This window comes from Notechis scutatus, chromosome 5, assembly GCF_049901735.1.
Source record: "Notechis scutatus isolate UNSWTSFEM ecotype Mainland chromosome 5, rNotScu1.2, whole genome shotgun sequence".
NCBI lineage: Eukaryota > Metazoa > Chordata > Lepidosauria > Squamata > Elapidae > Notechis > Notechis scutatus.
In genome coordinates this window covers 2,233,582-2,252,132 of record NC_142013.1, presented here as the reverse complement: position 1 = coordinate 2,252,132, position 18,551 = coordinate 2,233,582, and the positions used below count along the sequence as shown (strand labels likewise).

The following is an 18,551-nucleotide window of genomic DNA, read 5'->3' as shown; positions in this document are numbered from 1 at the left end:
TAACATGTAATATTCAGGTTCTTCTTTTTCTTTAATTTCTAATGTTAATCTATTCATTTCCACACATTCACATATTTTTTTTCAATTACTTTTTCCTCTATTGGTATCTTATCACTTGAGCCCAAAATTTCTGTTGCTAAACAAGACTGTGAGTTTTGTCCCATTTTTATGACCTTCTCGCACCGTTCTTAAGCGAATCGCGGCAGTTAAGTCAGTAACACAGTTATTAGTAGGTGAATTTGGCTTTACTTGTCAGAACATCGCCAAAAGCAACCGTCATAACTACGAGACAGTGGCCAAACATCTGAATTGATCGTGTGGTGATGGGGATTCTGCAAATGGTCCTAAAAAGTGGTCATAAGTGGCATTTTTCAGTGTTGTAACTTTGAACGGACACTAAATGAACAGACACTGACGGCCACAATCGAGCCCCAAAGTTCAGTTGTTAGGTGAGACATTTTGTTTTACAAGTGAGTTTTGCCCCATTTCGCAACCTTTCTCGCCACAAGTCGCTAAGCGAATCACCGCCGTTGATAAGTTAGCAACCTAGTTGTTAAGTGAATTCCGGCTTCCCCGTAGACTTTGCATGTCAGAAGGTTGCCAAAAAGGGGATGGCATGACCCCCCCCCGAGACGCCGTGATCATTATCATAACTATGAACCAGTTGCCGAGCGTCTGAATTTGGATCCCGTGAGCAAGGAGAGGCTGCAAATGGACGTAACTATGAAAAATGGTCCTAAGTCACATTTTTGGAGTGCTGTTGTAGCTTTGAACGGCCACTAAATGAATTATTGTGGGTCGAGGTCTCCCTATCCCTTCACAGCAAGAGAAAGGCAGAAGGAGACATTCACCACCCCCCCAGAGACACCCAGCCAGAGGTGGGATTCACCCAGTTCTGACCAGTTCTGGAGAACCAGTAGCGGACATTTTGAGTTTATTTGGAGAACCGGCCAATCCCACCTCTGTCTGGCCCCGCCCCCATCTATTCTCCGCCTCCCATTGAGCCCAGCTGATTGGCTGGGTCTCCTTTGGTTGCCCTGCACAGGAGAATGGAGCTGGAAAGCAGGTTAGTGGGGAAGGGAAGGGAAGGGAAGGGGGATTTTGCAGGAACCTTTCCCTGCCACGCCCACCAAGCCACGCCCATAGAACACCACGCCCATCAAGCCACTCCCACAGCTGATTGGCTGGGTCTCCTTTGGTTGCCCTGCCCAGGAGAACGGAGCTGGAAAGCAGGTTAGCGGGGTGGGGAGGGAAGGGGGATTTTGCAGTATATCCTTCCCCTGCCACGCCCACCAAGCCACGCCCACCAAGCCACGCCCACAGAACGGATAGTTTAAACATTTGAATCCCTCCACTGCACCCACAGCCCGCCATCATCACTTACGCCCGGAGCCGCCAGCGCTTTGATCTTCTCCGCCTCGGAAGGGCTGAGGAAGTCGTGATACAAGGCCAGCTCAGGCCGCGGGTGCAAAATTTCCTTTTTCAGCGGCTGCAGGATCAGCCAAGGGCTGCGGTTGGTCTCGTAGGAGCAGGAGAGCCGACGGTGGGATGGCTGAAAGAAAACCCAGCATAATGGGAACATTTTGCAAAGCAACATTTAAAAAAAAATAAAAAAAAATACGGATCACAATTTATTCATTTATTTTAATTCATTCGCACCCCCTGCCCCCGCCCTTTCTCGCTGCAAGGTGACAGCGCTGGGCTTGCATCAATCAAAAATCTCTAATGGAGTATTTGTCCATCTTGGCAACGTTGTGTTGTTACTGCACACCTGTGTAGGGTTTGCCCATTGCACAGTGGCAGATAGGACAGCACTCCAGGTAGGGTGAACGTCATTGCCCAGAGGATCAATTGGTTGCCCTCTCCCCTCTTTGGAAGAGCTTTATAACTCCCGCTGCCTTAAGAAAGCTCAAAACATCCTCAAAGATCCAACTCATCCAGCACACACACACACCCTTTTTTTTTTTTTTGAACTATTACCATCTGGCAGATGGTACAGGAGAATAATAAAAACCAGGACAAATAAGCTGAAAAACAGCTTCTATCCCAGGGCAAGTAACTCTGTTGAATTCCACTGTATAGTGCAACATTAATGCAATATCAGGGGTTTTCCATTCAGTGTGTAGAGTAGTGAAGGATGTGTGTTTGTGTTTGTTCTAAATGCACACTGAAGATGGTATTTAATTTTGTGATAGCGAGGTGAAATGACAATAAACTAAACTAAACTAAACTAAACTAGTGGGCTTCAACTTCAGCTTGCCTTTAATAAACCCCTCCTGGGGACACCTCTGGATTATTTATTTGTTTGGGGCACTAATAGACTGTCCTTGGGCCACATTTGCGGGGGGGGGGTGTCTTACAGTTACACCCACCAGCTTGGTTTGGGGAAAGGAGGCCTCCTCCTGCTAAAAATCCCTTCCCAGCTTTGGTAGACTATTTCAAGTCAATTGGAACGGTTGGGAGATTCATGAGGACTAGAAACCATGTTAGAAGTGCCTTGGGATCTGGTAGAAGCTAACTGTAAGGGAATCAGAACGGGGGAAGGTGATGAAGCTGTTTAAGTCTTTAAGGTCCAGTTGTCTTACTGGTGAGAGGGGAAAAGAAGGAAGGAAGGAAGGAAGGAAGGAAGGAAGGAAGGAAGGAAGGAAGGAAGGAAGAAAGAAAGAAAGAAAGAAAGAAAGAAAGAAAGAAAGAAAGAAAGAAAGAAAGAAAGAAAGAAGGAAGGAAGGAAGGAAGGAAGGAAGAAAGAAAGAAAGAAAGAAAGAAAGAAAGAAAGAAAGAAAGAAAGAAAGAAAGAAAGAAAGAAAGAAAGAAAGAAAGAAAGAAAGAAAGAAAGAAAGACGAAAGGAAGGAAGGAAGGAAGGAAGGAAGGAAGGAAGGAAGAGAGAGGGAGGAAGGAAGGAAGAGAGAGGGAGGAAGGGAGGAGAGATGAAAAGGAAGGAAGGGAGGAAGAATGAGGGAAGGAAAGAAGGGAGGGAGGGAGGAAGAGAGAAAGGAAGGATAGAGACAGATGGAAGGAAGAGAGAAAGGAAAGAAGGGAGAGAGGGAAGGGAGGAAGAGAGAAAGGAAGGATAGAAAGAGATGGAAGGAAGGGAGAAAGGAAGGAAGGAAAGAAAGACAGAAGGAAAGGAGGAGAGAGATGGGAGGGAGAGAGGGGGAAAGGGAGATGGAACAAAGGAGAGATGGAAGGAAATGAGGAGAGAGGGATGGAAAGGAGGGGGAAGGAGAAATGAAAGAAAGAAAGAAGGAAAGAAAGAAAGAGAGAGAGAGAGAGAGAGAGAGAGAGAAAGAAAGAAAGAAAGAAAGAAAGAAAGAAAGAAAGAAAGAAAGAAAGAAAGAAAGAAAGAAAGAAAGAAAGAAGAAAGAAAGATGGAAAGGAAGGAAGGAAGGAAGGAAGGATGGAAGAGAGAGGGAGGAAGGGAGGAGAGATGAAAGGAAGGGAGGGAGGAAGAATGAGGGAAGGAAAGAAGGGAGGGAGGGAGGAAGAGAGAAAGGAAGGATAGAAAGAGATGGAAGGAAGGGAGAAAGGAAGGAAGGAAAGAAAGACAGAAGGAAAGGAGGAGAGAGATGGGAGGGAGAGAGGGGGAAATGGAGATGGAACAAAGGAGAGATGGAAGGAAATGAGGAGAGAGGGATGGAAAGGAGAGGGGAAGGAGAAATGAAAGAAAGAAAGAAGGAAAGAAAGAGAGAGAGAGAGAGAGAAAGAAAGAAAGAAAGAAAGAAAGAAAGAAAGAAAGAAAGAAAGAAAGAAAGAAAGAAAGAAAGATGGAAAGGAAGGAAGGAAGGAAGGATGGAAGAGAGAGGGAGGAAGGGAGGAGAGATGAAAGGAAGGGAGGGAGGAAGAATGAGGGAAGGAAAGAAGGGAGGGAGGGAGGAAGAGAGAAAGGAAGGATAGAGAGAGATGGAAGGAAGGGAGAAAGGAAGGAAAGAAAGACAGAAGGAAAGGAGGAGAGAGAGGGGAGGGAGAGAGGGGGGAAAGGGAGATGGAACAAAGGAGAGATGGAAGGAAATGAGGAGAGAGGGATGGAAAGGAGGGGGGAAGGAGAAATGAAAGAAAGAAAGAAGGAAAGTAAGTAAAGGAAGGAAGAAAAGAAAGAAAGAGTTCCTCCAAATCCTCCAAGGAAGATTTGGATGAGGTTTGGATCCTTCAGAGCAGTCTACCTTACAGGCTCGTGGTTGTAAGGCTAAAGTGGAAGCAGATTCCCTGGAAAAGGCAGATTATATGCATCTCTGGCCGAGACCTATGGAATCAAATAGAATCAATGGGTCTCCCTCCGTCAGAGAGGCCCGCACCCAGGAACACATCAAATTGCGGTCCACCTTTCAATCCTTCCTCCTCTCTTCACCCACCTGAGACCCCAGCCTCTGGCAGAGCTCCTCATAAGCATCTCGCGTCTCCAGGTGGGTCACGTTGGGCCTCTGTAGTGTGATTTTTCCTTTCCCCTCCTCCCGATCCTTCCTCAAAAGCTTCTCATACTTCAGGACGTTCCTCTCCATCCGCTCGTTGCCTGGATCTGGGGAAGAGGAAAAAAAATGGTCCCAACCATCTTCAAACCAGGATAGAAGACGGTTTCCCACCCAGGCCCTTCTTTCCTCCTTGTCCTTCACCCCTGAAATGGATCGGGCACTTCTTATTTATTTATTTTATTTATTTATTTATTTGATTTGCCAATTGTTTACAAGATAATAAGTATAAGTTGGGTAAATTAACCAGATGCCAGGTACCTATTATCCTATGTGGTGGACATGTATCAAAGCAAGACAATATTGGACGAAAATACACACGTGGCTGGAAAAGACGATTAAGCAGCCCATAGATTTGAAGCCAGACATATTTTTTTGTTAGGAATAATACCAGAAAGCTGTGATAAAGGGACTACATAATGCCCCGTGTGTTGGCAGCAACGGGAATTCTATTTGCACAATATTGGAAAAATGAGGACACCCCCACCAGATGAAAACATAATTCGGAAAATATTGGATTGTGCAGAGATGGATAGATTGGCGTTAAAAATGAAAAATAAAAAGAGACACAGAGTATTATTCAACATAGGACAGATTTTATCGGTGGTTAGATACAAGAGGTGGAAGTTAAAAGATGAAAGATTATTGTTATGTGTATGTAAAAGATGAATATTATTCAGGACTATAAGCATGCTACTATAATTAATATGACTACAAATAAGTTAATATAACTATAATCATATAATAATATGTATATTATTTGTTTTACTACTAGTAGACAAGCTGGGTAGGTTTTTTTTTGGTAAAATTTTATATATATTGCCTCCAGAAAAAGCACTTTTGGGACATTATATGGCAGAGGGTTTTAAAAAAAAAAGCTCTTGGAACTTCATATTTTCTTTTCCAAATGGAACCATTAATCAAGAGGCAAAATTCTACCCATAGAAAATTGACTGGAGGGTGAAACTTGTGTTTCTAATTTATTTCTGTTTCGACTTTCAGAAAAGGACCTATTTCGATTTTGTTTGTCCCCAAAGGTTCCTCCCGTTCTTCTTCAGTAGACAAACTAAACGCTTTGATTGGAAATGCAGAAGCAATATTTCCAGCGCAGAAAAAAAATAAAATTACGAAATTCCCAATTGCAGGTAGTTCTCGACTTAGGACCGCGACTGAGCCCAAGATTCCTATTGCTAAGCAAGACAGTTGCTCAATAGAGCTGTGCCCTGTTTTACGACCTTTCTGGCCACGTTTGTTAAGGACGTGCAACTGTCATAAATAGGAGTCGGTGGCCAAACATCTGAATTTTGATCACGTAACCAGGGGGATTTCACGACGGTCATAAGTGTGAAAAATGGTCATAAGTCACTTTTTTTTTCAGTGCCATTGTAACTTTGAAACAAATGGTTGTCAGTCAAGCACTGGCTGTAACAAAATAACAAGAGTTGGGAGGGACCGTGAAGGTCATCTAGTCCAACCCCCTGCTCAAGCAGGAGTCCCAGCCTATGCCATTTCAGACAAAACAGCTGTCCTACCTCTTCTTAGCCAAACAAACCAGGGTTCTATTTTTAATGAGAACAATGTCAGGAGAAGCGGGGAATTCAGGATTTGGTCCCAAAAAAATCGAGATTGCAGATGGGCTTTGTTGTTGTGTAAGAAATAAGGAAATTCAAAAATAAAATGGTATATAAGATACTTAAATGTTTCACAAATGGGGGTTGGACTAGATGACCTGCAGGGTCCCTTCCAATTCTGTTAATCTGTTATCAAATGAAGTATATCTCCCTGTATCTATGCGAAGTCGTGTCCGACCCATGGACAATTTTCCTTCAGGCCTTCATGACCTCTACCATCCTCCGGAATCCATTTAAGCTCAAACAGTGCTCAAACAGTCGCACAAATAATAAAAAAAAACCACAGGCAGAGCTTCCATTACATCGTCCTGGCCTCCATCTTGACTTTTTTGACCTGCAGACACTTCTGAAAACTGCCAGGAATATTCCAGTAGAGTGATTTATTTATTTTTTGGTCTTTTGGTCCTTAATACCTCCAAGGATCCCGTCAAATTGTGCACAACTCAGTTTGAAAAACCCTGCTGGAAGTCTGCGTGTTTCTTTTTCTCCAACCAAAGGATGATGGATGCCAGCTGGCTAGAAAAATGTTTTTTTCTCTGTTCCTGGTGCTCTAACAACAGTTTGACTCAGCGTCTGAAACTCACGATGGTGCAAAATATCACTTACCAGTTTGGGGGAAAAAAAATAAAATTAAGGAACCCTTTCCAAGCTGTTTCCGAGGGTCGCTTAATCATACCCAGACAGTGCGAAATAAATGGGGATTATTTAATTCTACAGTGCTCATGATTAGGAAGCATATTTTTAGGAAACGGCAGTGCCTCCCGATTAACAAATTCAGAATAAAACGGTGTGGTTGAATATGTTCTTCTGAATTCCCTAAAGTTCAGATATATATATATATATAGTCTGGGTACAAATACCTTGTGCAATAACAATTAAAATTTACAGCCATGTTCATTACTTTGGTATTAAGTCTCTATTCTTATCTTATTCTTATTGATATAAATAATATCTCTATTACTGTAACACTCCTCTTCTTAACATATTTAATTCTATTAACCTATTTTTTAAATTTCACTAATCTATTAGCTATTTCTAGCTTTCATATTTTTTTCTCTAGCCATTGATAAAATAACAGATAATCACAGTTGGAAGGGACCTTGTAGGTCATCTAGTCCAACCCCCCGCCCAAGCAGGAGACCCTACCCCATTTCTGACAGAGGGCAATCCAGTCTCTTCTTGAAAGCCTCCAGGGATGAAGCTCCCACCACTTCTGAAGGCAACTTCTGTCCCATGGGTTGATGGTTCTCCCTGTCAGAAAGTTTCTCCTTATTTCCAGGTTGAATCTCTCCTTGATCAGTTTCCATCCGTTATTCCTTTTCTGGACTTTGGGGGCCTTGGAAAATAGCTTGACCCCTTCCTCCTCTCTGTGGCAGCCCCTCAACTATTGGAAGACCGCTATCATGTCTGCCCTGGTCCTTCTCTTCCCTAGACCAGCCATGCCCAGTTCCTGTAACCGTTCTTCCTATGTTTTAGTCTCCAGTCCCCTCATCATCCTGGTTGCTCTTCTCTGCACTTTTTCTAGAGTCTCAACATCTTTTTTATAGTGTGGTGGCCAAAACTGGATGCAGTACTCTAGGTGTGGCCTTACTAAGGCTTTACAGAGTGGTATTAGTACTTCCCTTGATCTTGATTGTATCCCTCTGTTAATGCAGCTTAGGATTGCATTGGCTTTTTTGGCTGCTGCTGCTGCACACGGCTGGCTCCTATTTAGCTGGTTGTCCACTAAGACTCCGAGATCCCTCTCAATATTTCCCATATCTTATAATATTCGGTTTGCTCCTTCTCTTTCATTGCAAGTGATGCAGTAAAATTTGAAAGAAATAAAATCTATCATATTTTACCCCAAAGGAAGTAATCCTTAATTTACAAGTAATCCTTAATTTATGACTGAGATTGAGCCCAGAATAAAGGTCATAAGTGGTTGAAGTTGTAAGTCAAAACATCACATGACTGGATTCGACCAGTTTTTTTTCTTAAGCAAATGCCGTCATTGTTAAGAGAACACAGTCGTTAAGTGAATCCATTTCCTCCAATGGGGTGTGTTGTTTTGTTTACTGGAAACCAGCAAAAAAAAAAAAATAAACACCACTGCAAATCGCAGCCACATGATACTACAAATGATTGTAAAGATAAGCTAGTTGCCAAGTGCTCAAAATGTAATCCTAATTGTGTGTGACCATCTTAGCGCCGAAAACGGATGCTAAGTAGCCATGGAGAGGTCCATTGTGTCAGAAATGGGGGTAGGGTCTCCTGCTTGGGTGGGGGCGTTGGACTAGATGACCTACAAGGGTCCCTTCCAAATCTGTTCATCTGTATCTGTAATTTCAGACGGTCATAAAGCAACCAGTTGTAAGTCAGGGACTTACAACCATTCATTTAGTGAACGAACTGTTGTAACGAGAAAAGTAATAATAAATGCAGAAATTCAATGTTTTCTTATGTTTCTATTTGTACCAGTAGTCCTCAACTTACAACCGTTTGTTTAGTGACCTTTCGAAGTTACAACGGCACTGGAAAAAGGGACTTATGACCATTTCCCCCCCCCTTTACGACCATTTGCAGGCTCTGGTCATGTGATCAAAATTCAGACACAACTGATTCATACTTATGACGGTCGCAGGGTCCCTGGGGGGGGGGTCAGGTGGTCCCCTTTTGTGACCTTCTGACAAGCAAAGTCAACGGGGAAGCCAGATTCACTTAACGACCATGTGACTCACTTAACAACTTAACAGCTTTTTGCAAGAAAGGTCGTAAAATGAGGCAAAACCCCCACTTAACAACGGTCTTGTTTAGCAACAGAAATTTTGGGCTCCCTCATGGCTCTAAGTCGAGGACAACCTGTAGTAATAATTCTAGGGAGGCCTGTTGTAACTTCAAACCTAGTGTATTTTTCCCCCAAAAAATAATTCACTTTTTTTCAGTGGGAGGCCTGTTCTATTTGCTGAGAATATAGAAAAAGGAAAGGAGTGAATTTTTCTCTCGCTTATCTTTACGGTGTTTGGGAATTTTGCATGCAAAATTCATAGTTTCCTCCTTTTCGGGTAAATACAGTATTACTTTGGCAGTGAAGATGTGATGGAATTTATTAAAACCACAAGTTTGAAAGGGGTGGTGTTAGACTGACAGATCAAATAAATCTGGTATATTTCTTTCCGAGAAGCACATACCGTAGTGAAGAAATTCCTGGGATAGCTTTAAGGCGTGAGAAATGTTTCCTGCCTTGTAAAAAAAATAATATTTCAAAGGGAAAGGAGGAGAGAGAGAGAGAGAGAGAGAGAAAAGAAGTGGATAGTTAATGTTTTGTAGGAATAAAGGCAGTCTGGGTTTAAATTTCGAAGCAACCCCTTCCTGACCCCAGTCTAAAAACTTCATGCAAAGCATTATAACAATCCCAAACTCAAGATGGGACACGTGTTATGAAAAATATTATCTTCGGCTGTTTCGGGATTTTGCTCCACTCATACTTTTAAAAAAGTAAAGAATAAAACCTTGATTTAATAGATTTGGGAAGAAACCAATAAAGTTTGCATTTAATTGCATTTCCCTTTAGTGGACAAACATCCCCTAAAATGTGCTAAATTTAATTTTATCCAGATACCTGACATGATTGATGTGATTTACATAGATATAGATGGGTACAAAGGCGCATTCAGATTTAATGGACGTTTGGATTTAACGGACATTCCTTCTCTCAGTCAGTCCATGAAATGGAGATTTTGGCCTCCAGGTGCTTAGCCCATAATGGTTGGAGGCTGCAAGGTACTGGGTGAAGGAGAACAAGGAGCAACAACCCAAGCAAGACTGAATGACTTGAGTTTTGAGGTGTCCTAGATCTGCGGACTCCTCATTTTTAACTCTCAAAATAATAACAATCCCCCCCTGAGTTTGTGCAATTTGGGGATACTACTGGACTTGGGATGGATGGAGGAGAGGGGAAAGGAAGGAAGGGAGAGGAAAAGGAAAGAAAAAAGAAAGAAGGGAGAGAGGGAGGGAAAGAAAGAAAAAATAGGATGAAGAAAAGGGAAAAAAAAGGAAGGGAGGGAGAGAAAAAAGAAAGAAAGAAAGAGGGAGTGAGTGAGGAATAGAGAATGGAGAGGGGAAAAGAAAGGAAAAGATAGGATGAAGGAAAAAAGGAAGGAAGGAAGAGAAAGAAAGAAAGAAAGAAAGAAAGAAAGAAAGAAAGAAAGAAAGAAAGAAAGAAAGAAAGAAAGAAAGAAAGAAAGAAAGAAAGAAAGAAAGAAAGAGGGTGGGAGAGAGAGAGAAGGAAGAGAGGGTGGGAGAGAGAAAAGAAAGAGAGGAAGGGAGGGTGGGAGAGAGGAAAAGAAAGAAAAGGATGAAGGAAAGAAAGAAAAAAGGAAGGAAGGAAGGTTGGATAGAAAGAAGAAAACTAAATAAATAAATATATAAATAAACAAAGGAAGAAATAAAGAAAGAGGAGGAAGGGAGGATTAGAAAGAAAAAGAAAGAAGAAATGAAGGAAAGAAAGAAAGAGGGAGGGAGGGAGGGTGGGAGAGAGGAAAGAAAAATATAGGATGAAGCAAAGAAAGAAAAAAGGAAGGAAAGAGGGTGGATAGAAAGAAGAAAACTAGATAAAGAAAAAGAAAGAAAGGGGAGGAAGGGAGGATTAGAAAGAAAAAGAAAGAAGAAATGAAGGAAAGAAAGAAAGAGGGAGGGAGGGAGGGTGGGAGAGAGGAAAAGGAAAAAATATAGGATGAAGCAAAGAAAGAAAAAAGGAAGGAAAGAAGGATGGATAGAAAGAAGAAAACTAGATAAAGAAAGAAAGAAAGAGGAGGAAGGGAGGATTAGAAAGAAAAAGAAAGAAGAAATGAAGGAAAGAAAGAAAGAGGGAGGGAGGGAGGGAGGGTGGGAGAGAGGAAAGAAAACATAGGATGAAGCAAAGAAAGAAAAAGGAAGGAAAGAAAGAAAGAAGAAAACTAGATAAAGAAAGAAAGAAAGATGAAGGGAGGAAGAAAGAAAAAGAAAAAGAAATGAAGGAAGAAAGAAAGAGGAGGGTGGTTAGGATGAAGCAAAGAAAGAAAAAAAAAGGAAAGAAGGGTGGTTAGAAAGAAAGAAAACTAGATAAAGAAAGAAAGAAAGAGGAGGAAGGGAGGATTAGAAAGAAAAAGAAAGAATAAATGAAGGAAAGAAAGAGGGAGGGAGGGAGGGTGGGAGAGAGGAAAGAAAAATATAGGATGAAGCAAAGAAAGAAAAAAGGAAGGAAAGAAGGGTGGTTAGAAAGAAGAAAACTAAGTAAAGAAAGAAAAAAAGAAAGAAAGAAAGAGGAGGAGGAAAGAAAGATTAGAAAGAAAAAGAAAGAAGGAATGAAGGAAAGAAAGAAAGAGAGAGAGAGAGAGAAAGAAAGAAAGGAAGGAAGGAAGGAAGGAAAAGTAAGAAAGAAAGCTGCCATTTGGAATAAAAGCCACTGAAAATCCAGGAAAACCCTGCCTGGCTCACCATGAAGTAGGAGAAGGCCAAATGGTCCAGGGCCTCTTCCAGGCTCCCCTCATCTTCCGTGTTCCAGTTCCCGTAGGAGATCCGGAAGAGCCGGACAGCTTCCTCCATCCACGGGATGGAGTGGTAATAATCCTCCTTGTCATAAGCCACCTGCAAGAAACTGATTCGGATGTACAATCCACACCGGATTGCAGAAAGACGAGATCAGAGCGGTCATCCCTGGATTGATGCCCCTGTCATTCGAGATGGTTCGGCCTTCCCTGGAACCAAAGTGGACATCCCAAAGCTTTGCCAAGATGGCCCGCAGGGCCAGCTAATTCCAAGCTTCTGCCACCAGCTCTCGTAGGACCGGTGTACGGGTAGTCCTTGACTTAGAGCAGTTCATTGAGTGACCTTTCAAAGTTACAAGGGGGGTGGGAAAATGTGATATATCTGACCGTTTTTCCCACGTAAGTCTTTGGTCCTGGGCCTCCCCAAACAGCACTAAGTAAATTCTGAGTCCCGGCAAAACCTTCTTTTATGACATTAATGTGAATTTATTTCATTCACAGTCAGCCAACGGCTTGGCCAAACACTCTCGCGAAGGTAGACTCATGAGCTCAGACCTTTATCAATCCTGGAACGCTGTCCGGTAAATAGTTCCACACTCAGTGCCGACAAGGAAGGACTGAGTTATACAGACAGATCTTCACGAGGCTGGAACAAACAGACAACCAAACGAGCGAGTTGTTTCCTGCAAAAGCCGCCTGTTCTGACCCAAACGGGTTCCCAGAGGGCAAACACAGACAAAGGCAGCAGCCCCCACCTTTTAAGGTTTAATCAGAATTCTGTTCCTTTACAGATAAAAGGTTGTTTTCCAACAATTAGCTCCGACAAGAAAGAGCCTTGCCAAGTTGTTTGTCAAGGCTGCCAAAAACCCAGAGATAAGAACTAATTTACAGAATTCTCCCAACACGAACTAAGATGTCCACCAGTTGAGCTTCAGAGCTTCTTTGCTGTCTGCAAAGAACGCTTTTCCAAACCTGGCTTTTATCCTCTTGAGGGAGGGGCCATTACCTTGCAGCCTCACTCCCGAGTCGCCTGTGCTGCTGTAACAGCAATCCTGCACACACGCGCACTTGGCACAGGCTCCTCGGGAACCTCCTCATCGCTGCTGCCAGCCTCCACAATCTCTGAAGGCAGAAGTCCACTCCCTGATGGTCCTGGCCCTTCATCAGAGTCCTCGCTCTCCTTAGCCATCTGCACCTGCTGCCGGCTAACCACAACACTCCGTCCCCTTTTGCTTCTCTTTTAATCCTGACGGGAGGGGCCATTCATCATCCAACTGTGGCCTTACTCCCACGTCAGCCCCGAGTTCTTAATTGTGCCTTCCTTTTGGCAGCTCTGCGCATGCGCAGGTTGGGAACTGGTTCCAGAAGCTCCCCTGCCTCACTGCTGTCCGAGCCTGAAGGCAGCTGATAACTGCCAGCCTGCCCTGGCTCTACCTCTGCCTCCGACGCAGAGCCCTCGTCCGAGCCTTCCTCAGCCTCCAGGAATGGCCCGGGTTCCTCCCCGACCTCCTCACGACTGTCCGACTCTGCTGCCAGCTCCGCCTGGCGTCACCGGGGCCACAACAGTAGCCTCCTCATGATTACGTGATCAAAATTTGGATGCTGGGCAACTGGTTCATATTTATGACGGTCGCAGTGTCCCAGGTGTGTGTGTGTGTCACGTGATCCCCTCTTGCGACTTAGCAAAATCAACGGAAGGAGCCAGATTCGCTGAACAACTGGGTTACTAACTCGTCAACCACAGGGATTCACTTACCAACCGCGGCAAGAAAGGTCGTAAAAACGGGGCCAAAATTCACTTCACACACGTCTCCCAGAAATTTTGGGTTCAAAATGTGGATGTATGTCAAGGACTACCTGTATTCCAAGTCCCCCTTGAGTAAACAAGGACAGGGTACGTATGTGCGTCTGGTGTGGGGGTGGCGGGAGAACCCACAACTGGGAATTTCCTTGTCTGAGGAATCGTCTCTTGGCTACCTTGGCTTTCGGTGACTCACCTTCCCGATGTGGAAACAGTCATCGGCAGACAAGGCAAAATCCTGGCTGGGACGGTAGAGGTCAGGATGGGCCCCGCTGGTCGTCTGAAATCGGCCTCTGGCCAACTCTTTGACGCTCAGAGCGTAGACGTCCTGAAGGCGCATGAGGGCCCTGGCTGCTCCTTCGAGATCCTCAAAGAGAGGTAGACGGTCTTCTAAGCGGTGATAGCTGACCTTCAGGGCTGAAAAACCAGATCAGTTGGGACAACAGAATAACAGAGTGGGAAGGGACCTTGGGGGGGGGGTCATCCAGTCTGACCCCCTGCTCAAGCGGGAGACCCTAAACCGCTTCAGACAAATTGATCTGCTTAAAAACCTCTTTGGCCACGGTCGTTAAGTGAATCCAGCTTCTCTCACTGATTTGCTAGTCAGAAGCCGGCAGGGAAAGTGAAAAATAGTGATCACGTGACCCTGGGATGCTACAACCGTTGTAGCTACAACCGTTGCCAAGCACCCGAATTTGGATCAAGTGATTGCAAGGTCCTTACACTGGTCGTAAGTGTGATGACTGGGTTTTTAAGTAACTTTCTGTTCTAACCTCGGCTTCCCCCAAAAGTACTAAGCAGACTCTTTGTCCCAGCAAAACCCCTTTTATTAAACGAAGGTGAATTTCTTGCATTCACCTTCAGCCAAAGGCCTGGCCAGCAGCCTTTCACGGGTGTAATTAGGAGCACAGACCTCATCTAGCTTGGAGAGCTGCCAAGTAAATATTTCCAAACGCAGTGCTGACAAGGAAGGACTCAGCACAGAATCTCTGAGATGCACAGACAGAGAGCTTCACACGGCTGCAACGAACGAATGGTTTCCTGCCAAAAGCCCCCTCCCCTTTTGCTCCTCTTTTAATCCCTATGGGAGGGGCCATTCATAGTCCACCTGTGGCTTTACTCCCGCGTTGACCCTTAATTCATAATTGCTCTTTTCTTTTGGCAGCTCTGCACATGTGCACGCTGGGAACCGGCTCCAGCTGCTCCTCCACCTCACTGCTGTCCGACTCTGAAGGCAGCTGATGACTGCCAGACAGTCCTGGCCTCATCCCTGCCTCCAACGCAGAGCCCTCGTCCGAGCCTTCCTCGGCCTCCAGGACTGGCCCTTGTTCCTCCCCAACCTCCTCACGACTGTCCGACTCTGCTGCCAGCTCTGCTAGCCACGGGCGGGCCACAACACTTCCTTTCAGCATGGTTGTAATTTCAAATTCTCTTTTTATTACTTAATTTGGCATAGAGTCGGCGTGACAAGATGGAGCTGAGCATTTATTGGCTGGATGCATTTCCTGATGTCTATGTGGAGTTACCAGCATTTTTTTCTTTTTCTTTGCGTCCTATGATAGAAATATCTGCAGCTACCTAGGACTGAACTCTCAACCTTCTGAATGGGAGGCCAGCATCTTCACCACTAGGCCGCCATGCCATTCACAAGGGGGGTGGTCTACAGAACTACGCCCAAATGAAAGCAGTCCTTGATTTACAACCGTTCATTCAAACGGTAGTAAATCAAGGATTGCTGTTATTTGGTCGTACTCCCGGAGACCCATTTAAAAGAGTTGTGAGGAAGGCGCACCTTGAATATTCTCACTTCCTTCCAGGCTGTAAACCACGTTCCTCCAGTCCGACTGCAATCTCTTGATCAGGGCAAACGCCATCAACGGGTTCGCCATGGTGCCGCTCGATCCTTGATGCAAAACCTGGATCTTCTGGTAGAACCTGGGAAACAGAAATGGCGTTTTATTGTTATTATTTTATTATCATTTATTAATCAATCAAAATAATAGAGGTGGAAGGGGCCTTGGAGGTCTTCTAGTCCAACCCCCTGCTCAAGCAGGAGACTCTACCATTTCATTAAACGAGACACACCCAATTCCTGCAACTGTCCTTCATATGTTTTATCCTCGGGCCTCCTAATCATCCTGGTTGCTCTTCTCTGCATCCCTGTTTGTTGCCATCTCAGATAGAAAGTCCCTACAGAGAGTGGTGAGGACGGTGGAGAAGATTATAGAAAGCTTGCTTCCTGTCATTCAGGATGCTGCTTATAAGCGCTATGTGCTTAGAGCTCAAACCATTTAATTTATTTATTTATTTTTATTTGTCAATTGCTTACAAGATAACAGGTATAAGTAAAAACATAGTTATTAATACAAGGATACATATAAGAAAAATAAAAGAAACAATAGGACAGGGACGATAGGTATATTGGTGCGCTTATGCACGCCCCCTACAGACCTCTTAGGAAAGGGGGTGAGGTCAATAGTAGACAGTCTAAGGTTAAAGTTTTTGGGGTTTGGGGAAGAAACCACAGAGTCAGGTAGAGGATTCCAGACATTGACCACTCTGTGGCTGAAGTCGTATTTCCTGCAATCAAGTTTGGTGCGGTTAACCTTGAGTTTGTATCTATTGTTTGCTCTAGTGTTGTTATGGTTGAAGCTGAAGTATTCATTGACAGGTAGGACATTGCAATGTATGATTTTATATACTATACTTAGATCGGACCGAAGGCGGCGTAGTTCTAGGTTGTCTAGGTCTAAAATTTCGAGTCTGGTGGCCTAAGGTATTCTGCAACGAGTAGAGGAGCGGAGAACTCTTCTTGTGAAATATTTCTGGACTTTCTCAACTGTGTTAGTACCAGATACGTAATGTGGGGTCCAGACTGATGAGCTGTATTCCAGTATTGGTCTAGCAAGTGTTTCTAGTTATTAGTGTAATATTACCAGAGAAAAAGCTACATAAGATTAGGTTAACAACTCTTAACGCTTAATTGTTAGAGACCCCACACACCCACTTCACGGTCTGTTTCTGTTGCTCCCCTCTGGGAGGAGGTTTTGAAGTATCTATAGCAAGACTTCCAAATTCTGTAACAGCTTTGTTCCCAATGCCATATGTCTGGCAAATTCGCAAGATTAGTTTTTCTTGCCATGTACATGTATACATCTGAACTAGGCTGTATTATGCACACATAATATATGTGGGTATATGCATAATCTTGGATTTATTTATTGTTGTCATCTTTATGTAGTGTATATTGGAGGTGGAGAGCCTCCAATATATACTACATATAGCGAAATTTCATTTTGATGTATGCCAATTAGTGTACATTCAACGTGGCAATAAAGTTATTTTAAGTCTTCTAAGCAATAATCCCTGAAAATTAAGGTGCAGTAAAGCGGTCTTTTTTACCACTTAAAGTTGGGGAATTTGGTCTGCAGAAGAGAACTTGGCAGAAGGAAATCAAAAGCAACATAAAATGAGCTCAGCGTTGCTTTTAGAGGCCACGTAACTGAATGCCAGCAGGGTCCCAGTCTCTGTTTTGAAATCCAACAGATAATGCAAAGTAGGGGGGAAAAAGAGGCTTTTACCTTAGTGGATTTAAGACCAATCGGGGTCCAAGCTAGATAGTGTTTTGGGGAGAGATCAGCCCTTGAGCTGCAACTTTTTCTTGGCACTTGGGGTGCAACCCACTTGCTGGGGTGAAAGAAGGAAGGAAAGAAGAAAAGGGAAGGGGGAACGAAGAGAAAGAGAGAAAGAAGGAAGGGAGGAAAGAACCAAGAAGAAGAGGGAGGAGGAAGGTGGATGGAAGGAAGGGAGGAAAGGAGGAAGGAAGGAAGGAAGGAAGGGAAATGGAGAAAGGAAAAAGAAAGAAGAGGAAGGAAGGGGCAGGAAGGGGCAGGAAGAGAGAAAGAGGAGGAAAGAAAGAAAGAGTGAGAAGGAACGAAGGAAGGAAGAAAGGAACTGAGAATGAACAAAAGAAAGAGAGAGAGAGAGGGAGGGAGGAAGGAAGGAACGGGAATGGAGAAAAAAAAGCAAGCAAGCAAGCAAGAAAAAGAAAGAGACAGGGAGGGAGAAGAGGAGAGGAGGGGAGGGGAGGGGAGGAAGGAAAGGTCAGGGGAGGGCTGGAGGAAGAAAGAAAAAGAAAGGATGAAAGTGAGAAAGAAAGAAAGAAAGAAAGACAGAAAGAAAAGAAGGAAGAGAAAGAAAGAAAAAGAGGAAGGAAGGAGACTGGAGAAAGAAGGAAGGAAGGAAGGGGACTGAAGGAAGGAAGGAAAGAAGGAAGGAAAGAAAGAAAGACAGACAGACAAGGAAGGAAGGAAGGAAGGGAAATGGAGAAAGAATAAAGAAAGAAGAGGAAGGAAGGGGCATGAAGAAAGAAAGAGGAGGAAAGAAAGAAAGAGTGAGAAGGAAGGAAGAAAGGAACTGAGAATGAACAAAAGAAAGAAAGAGAGAGACAGAGAGGGAAAGAGGAGGAACGGAAATGGAGAAAAATGCAAGCAAGCAAGAAAAAGAAAGAGACAGGGAGGGAGAAGAGGAGAGGAGAGGGGGAGGGGAGGAAAGAAAGGTCAGGGGAGGGATGGAGGAAGAAAGAAAAAGAAAGGATGAAAGTGAGAAAGAAAGAAAAAAGAGACAAAGAAAGAAAGGAGAAAGAAAGAGACAGAAAGAAAAGAAGGAAGGAAGAGAAAGAAAGAAAAGAGGAATGAAGGAGACTGCAAAAAGAAGAAGGAAGGAAGGATGGAAAGAAAGACAGACAAGATAGACAGACGGGAAGGAAGGAAGAGAAAGAAAGAAAAGAGGAATGAAGGAGACTGGAGAAAGAAGGAAGGAAGGAAGGATGGAAAGAAAGACAGACAAGATAGACAGACGGGGAAGGAAGGAAGAGAAAGAAAGAAAAGAGGAATGAAGGAGACTGCAGAAAGAAGGAAGGAAGGATGGATGGAAAGAAAGACAGACAAGATAGACAGACGGGGAAGGAAGGAAGAGAAAGAAAGAAAAGAGGAATGAAGGAGACTGCAGAAAGAAGGAAGGAAGGATGGATGGAAAGAAAGACAGACAAGATAGACAGACGACGAAGGAAGGAAGGAAGGAAGGAAGGAAGGAAGGAGACGAGGGTGTCCCTCCCGCTCTCCCCTCCCCTCCCGCCTCACCTGTCCA

General features: G+C 43.9%; 1 protein-coding gene across 2 annotated transcripts in view; it reads right to left on the bottom strand.

Moving 5' to 3' along the window:
• P4HA3 (prolyl 4-hydroxylase subunit alpha 3) overlaps positions 1–18,551 on the bottom strand; it is a 31,085-nt gene that overhangs the window by 12,221 nt on the left and 313 nt on the right. For both annotated transcript variants that reach the window (XM_087965960.1, XM_087965959.1), the window contains exons 1-7: positions 18,545–18,551; positions 15,196–15,338; positions 13,600–13,820; positions 11,553–11,702; positions 9,266–9,317; positions 4,351–4,514; positions 1,385–1,552 (exon numbers count right to left, since the gene is read on the bottom strand). The exon at positions 18,545–18,551 is cut by the window's right edge. In XM_087965960.1, the coding sequence (XP_087822086.1) occupies positions 1,385–1,552; positions 4,351–4,514; positions 9,266–9,317; positions 11,553–11,702; positions 13,600–13,820; positions 15,196–15,338; positions 18,545–18,551 (905 nt within the window). The remainder of the gene's footprint in view (positions 1–1,384; positions 1,553–4,350; positions 4,515–9,265; positions 9,318–11,552; positions 11,703–13,599; positions 13,821–15,195; positions 15,339–18,544) is intronic.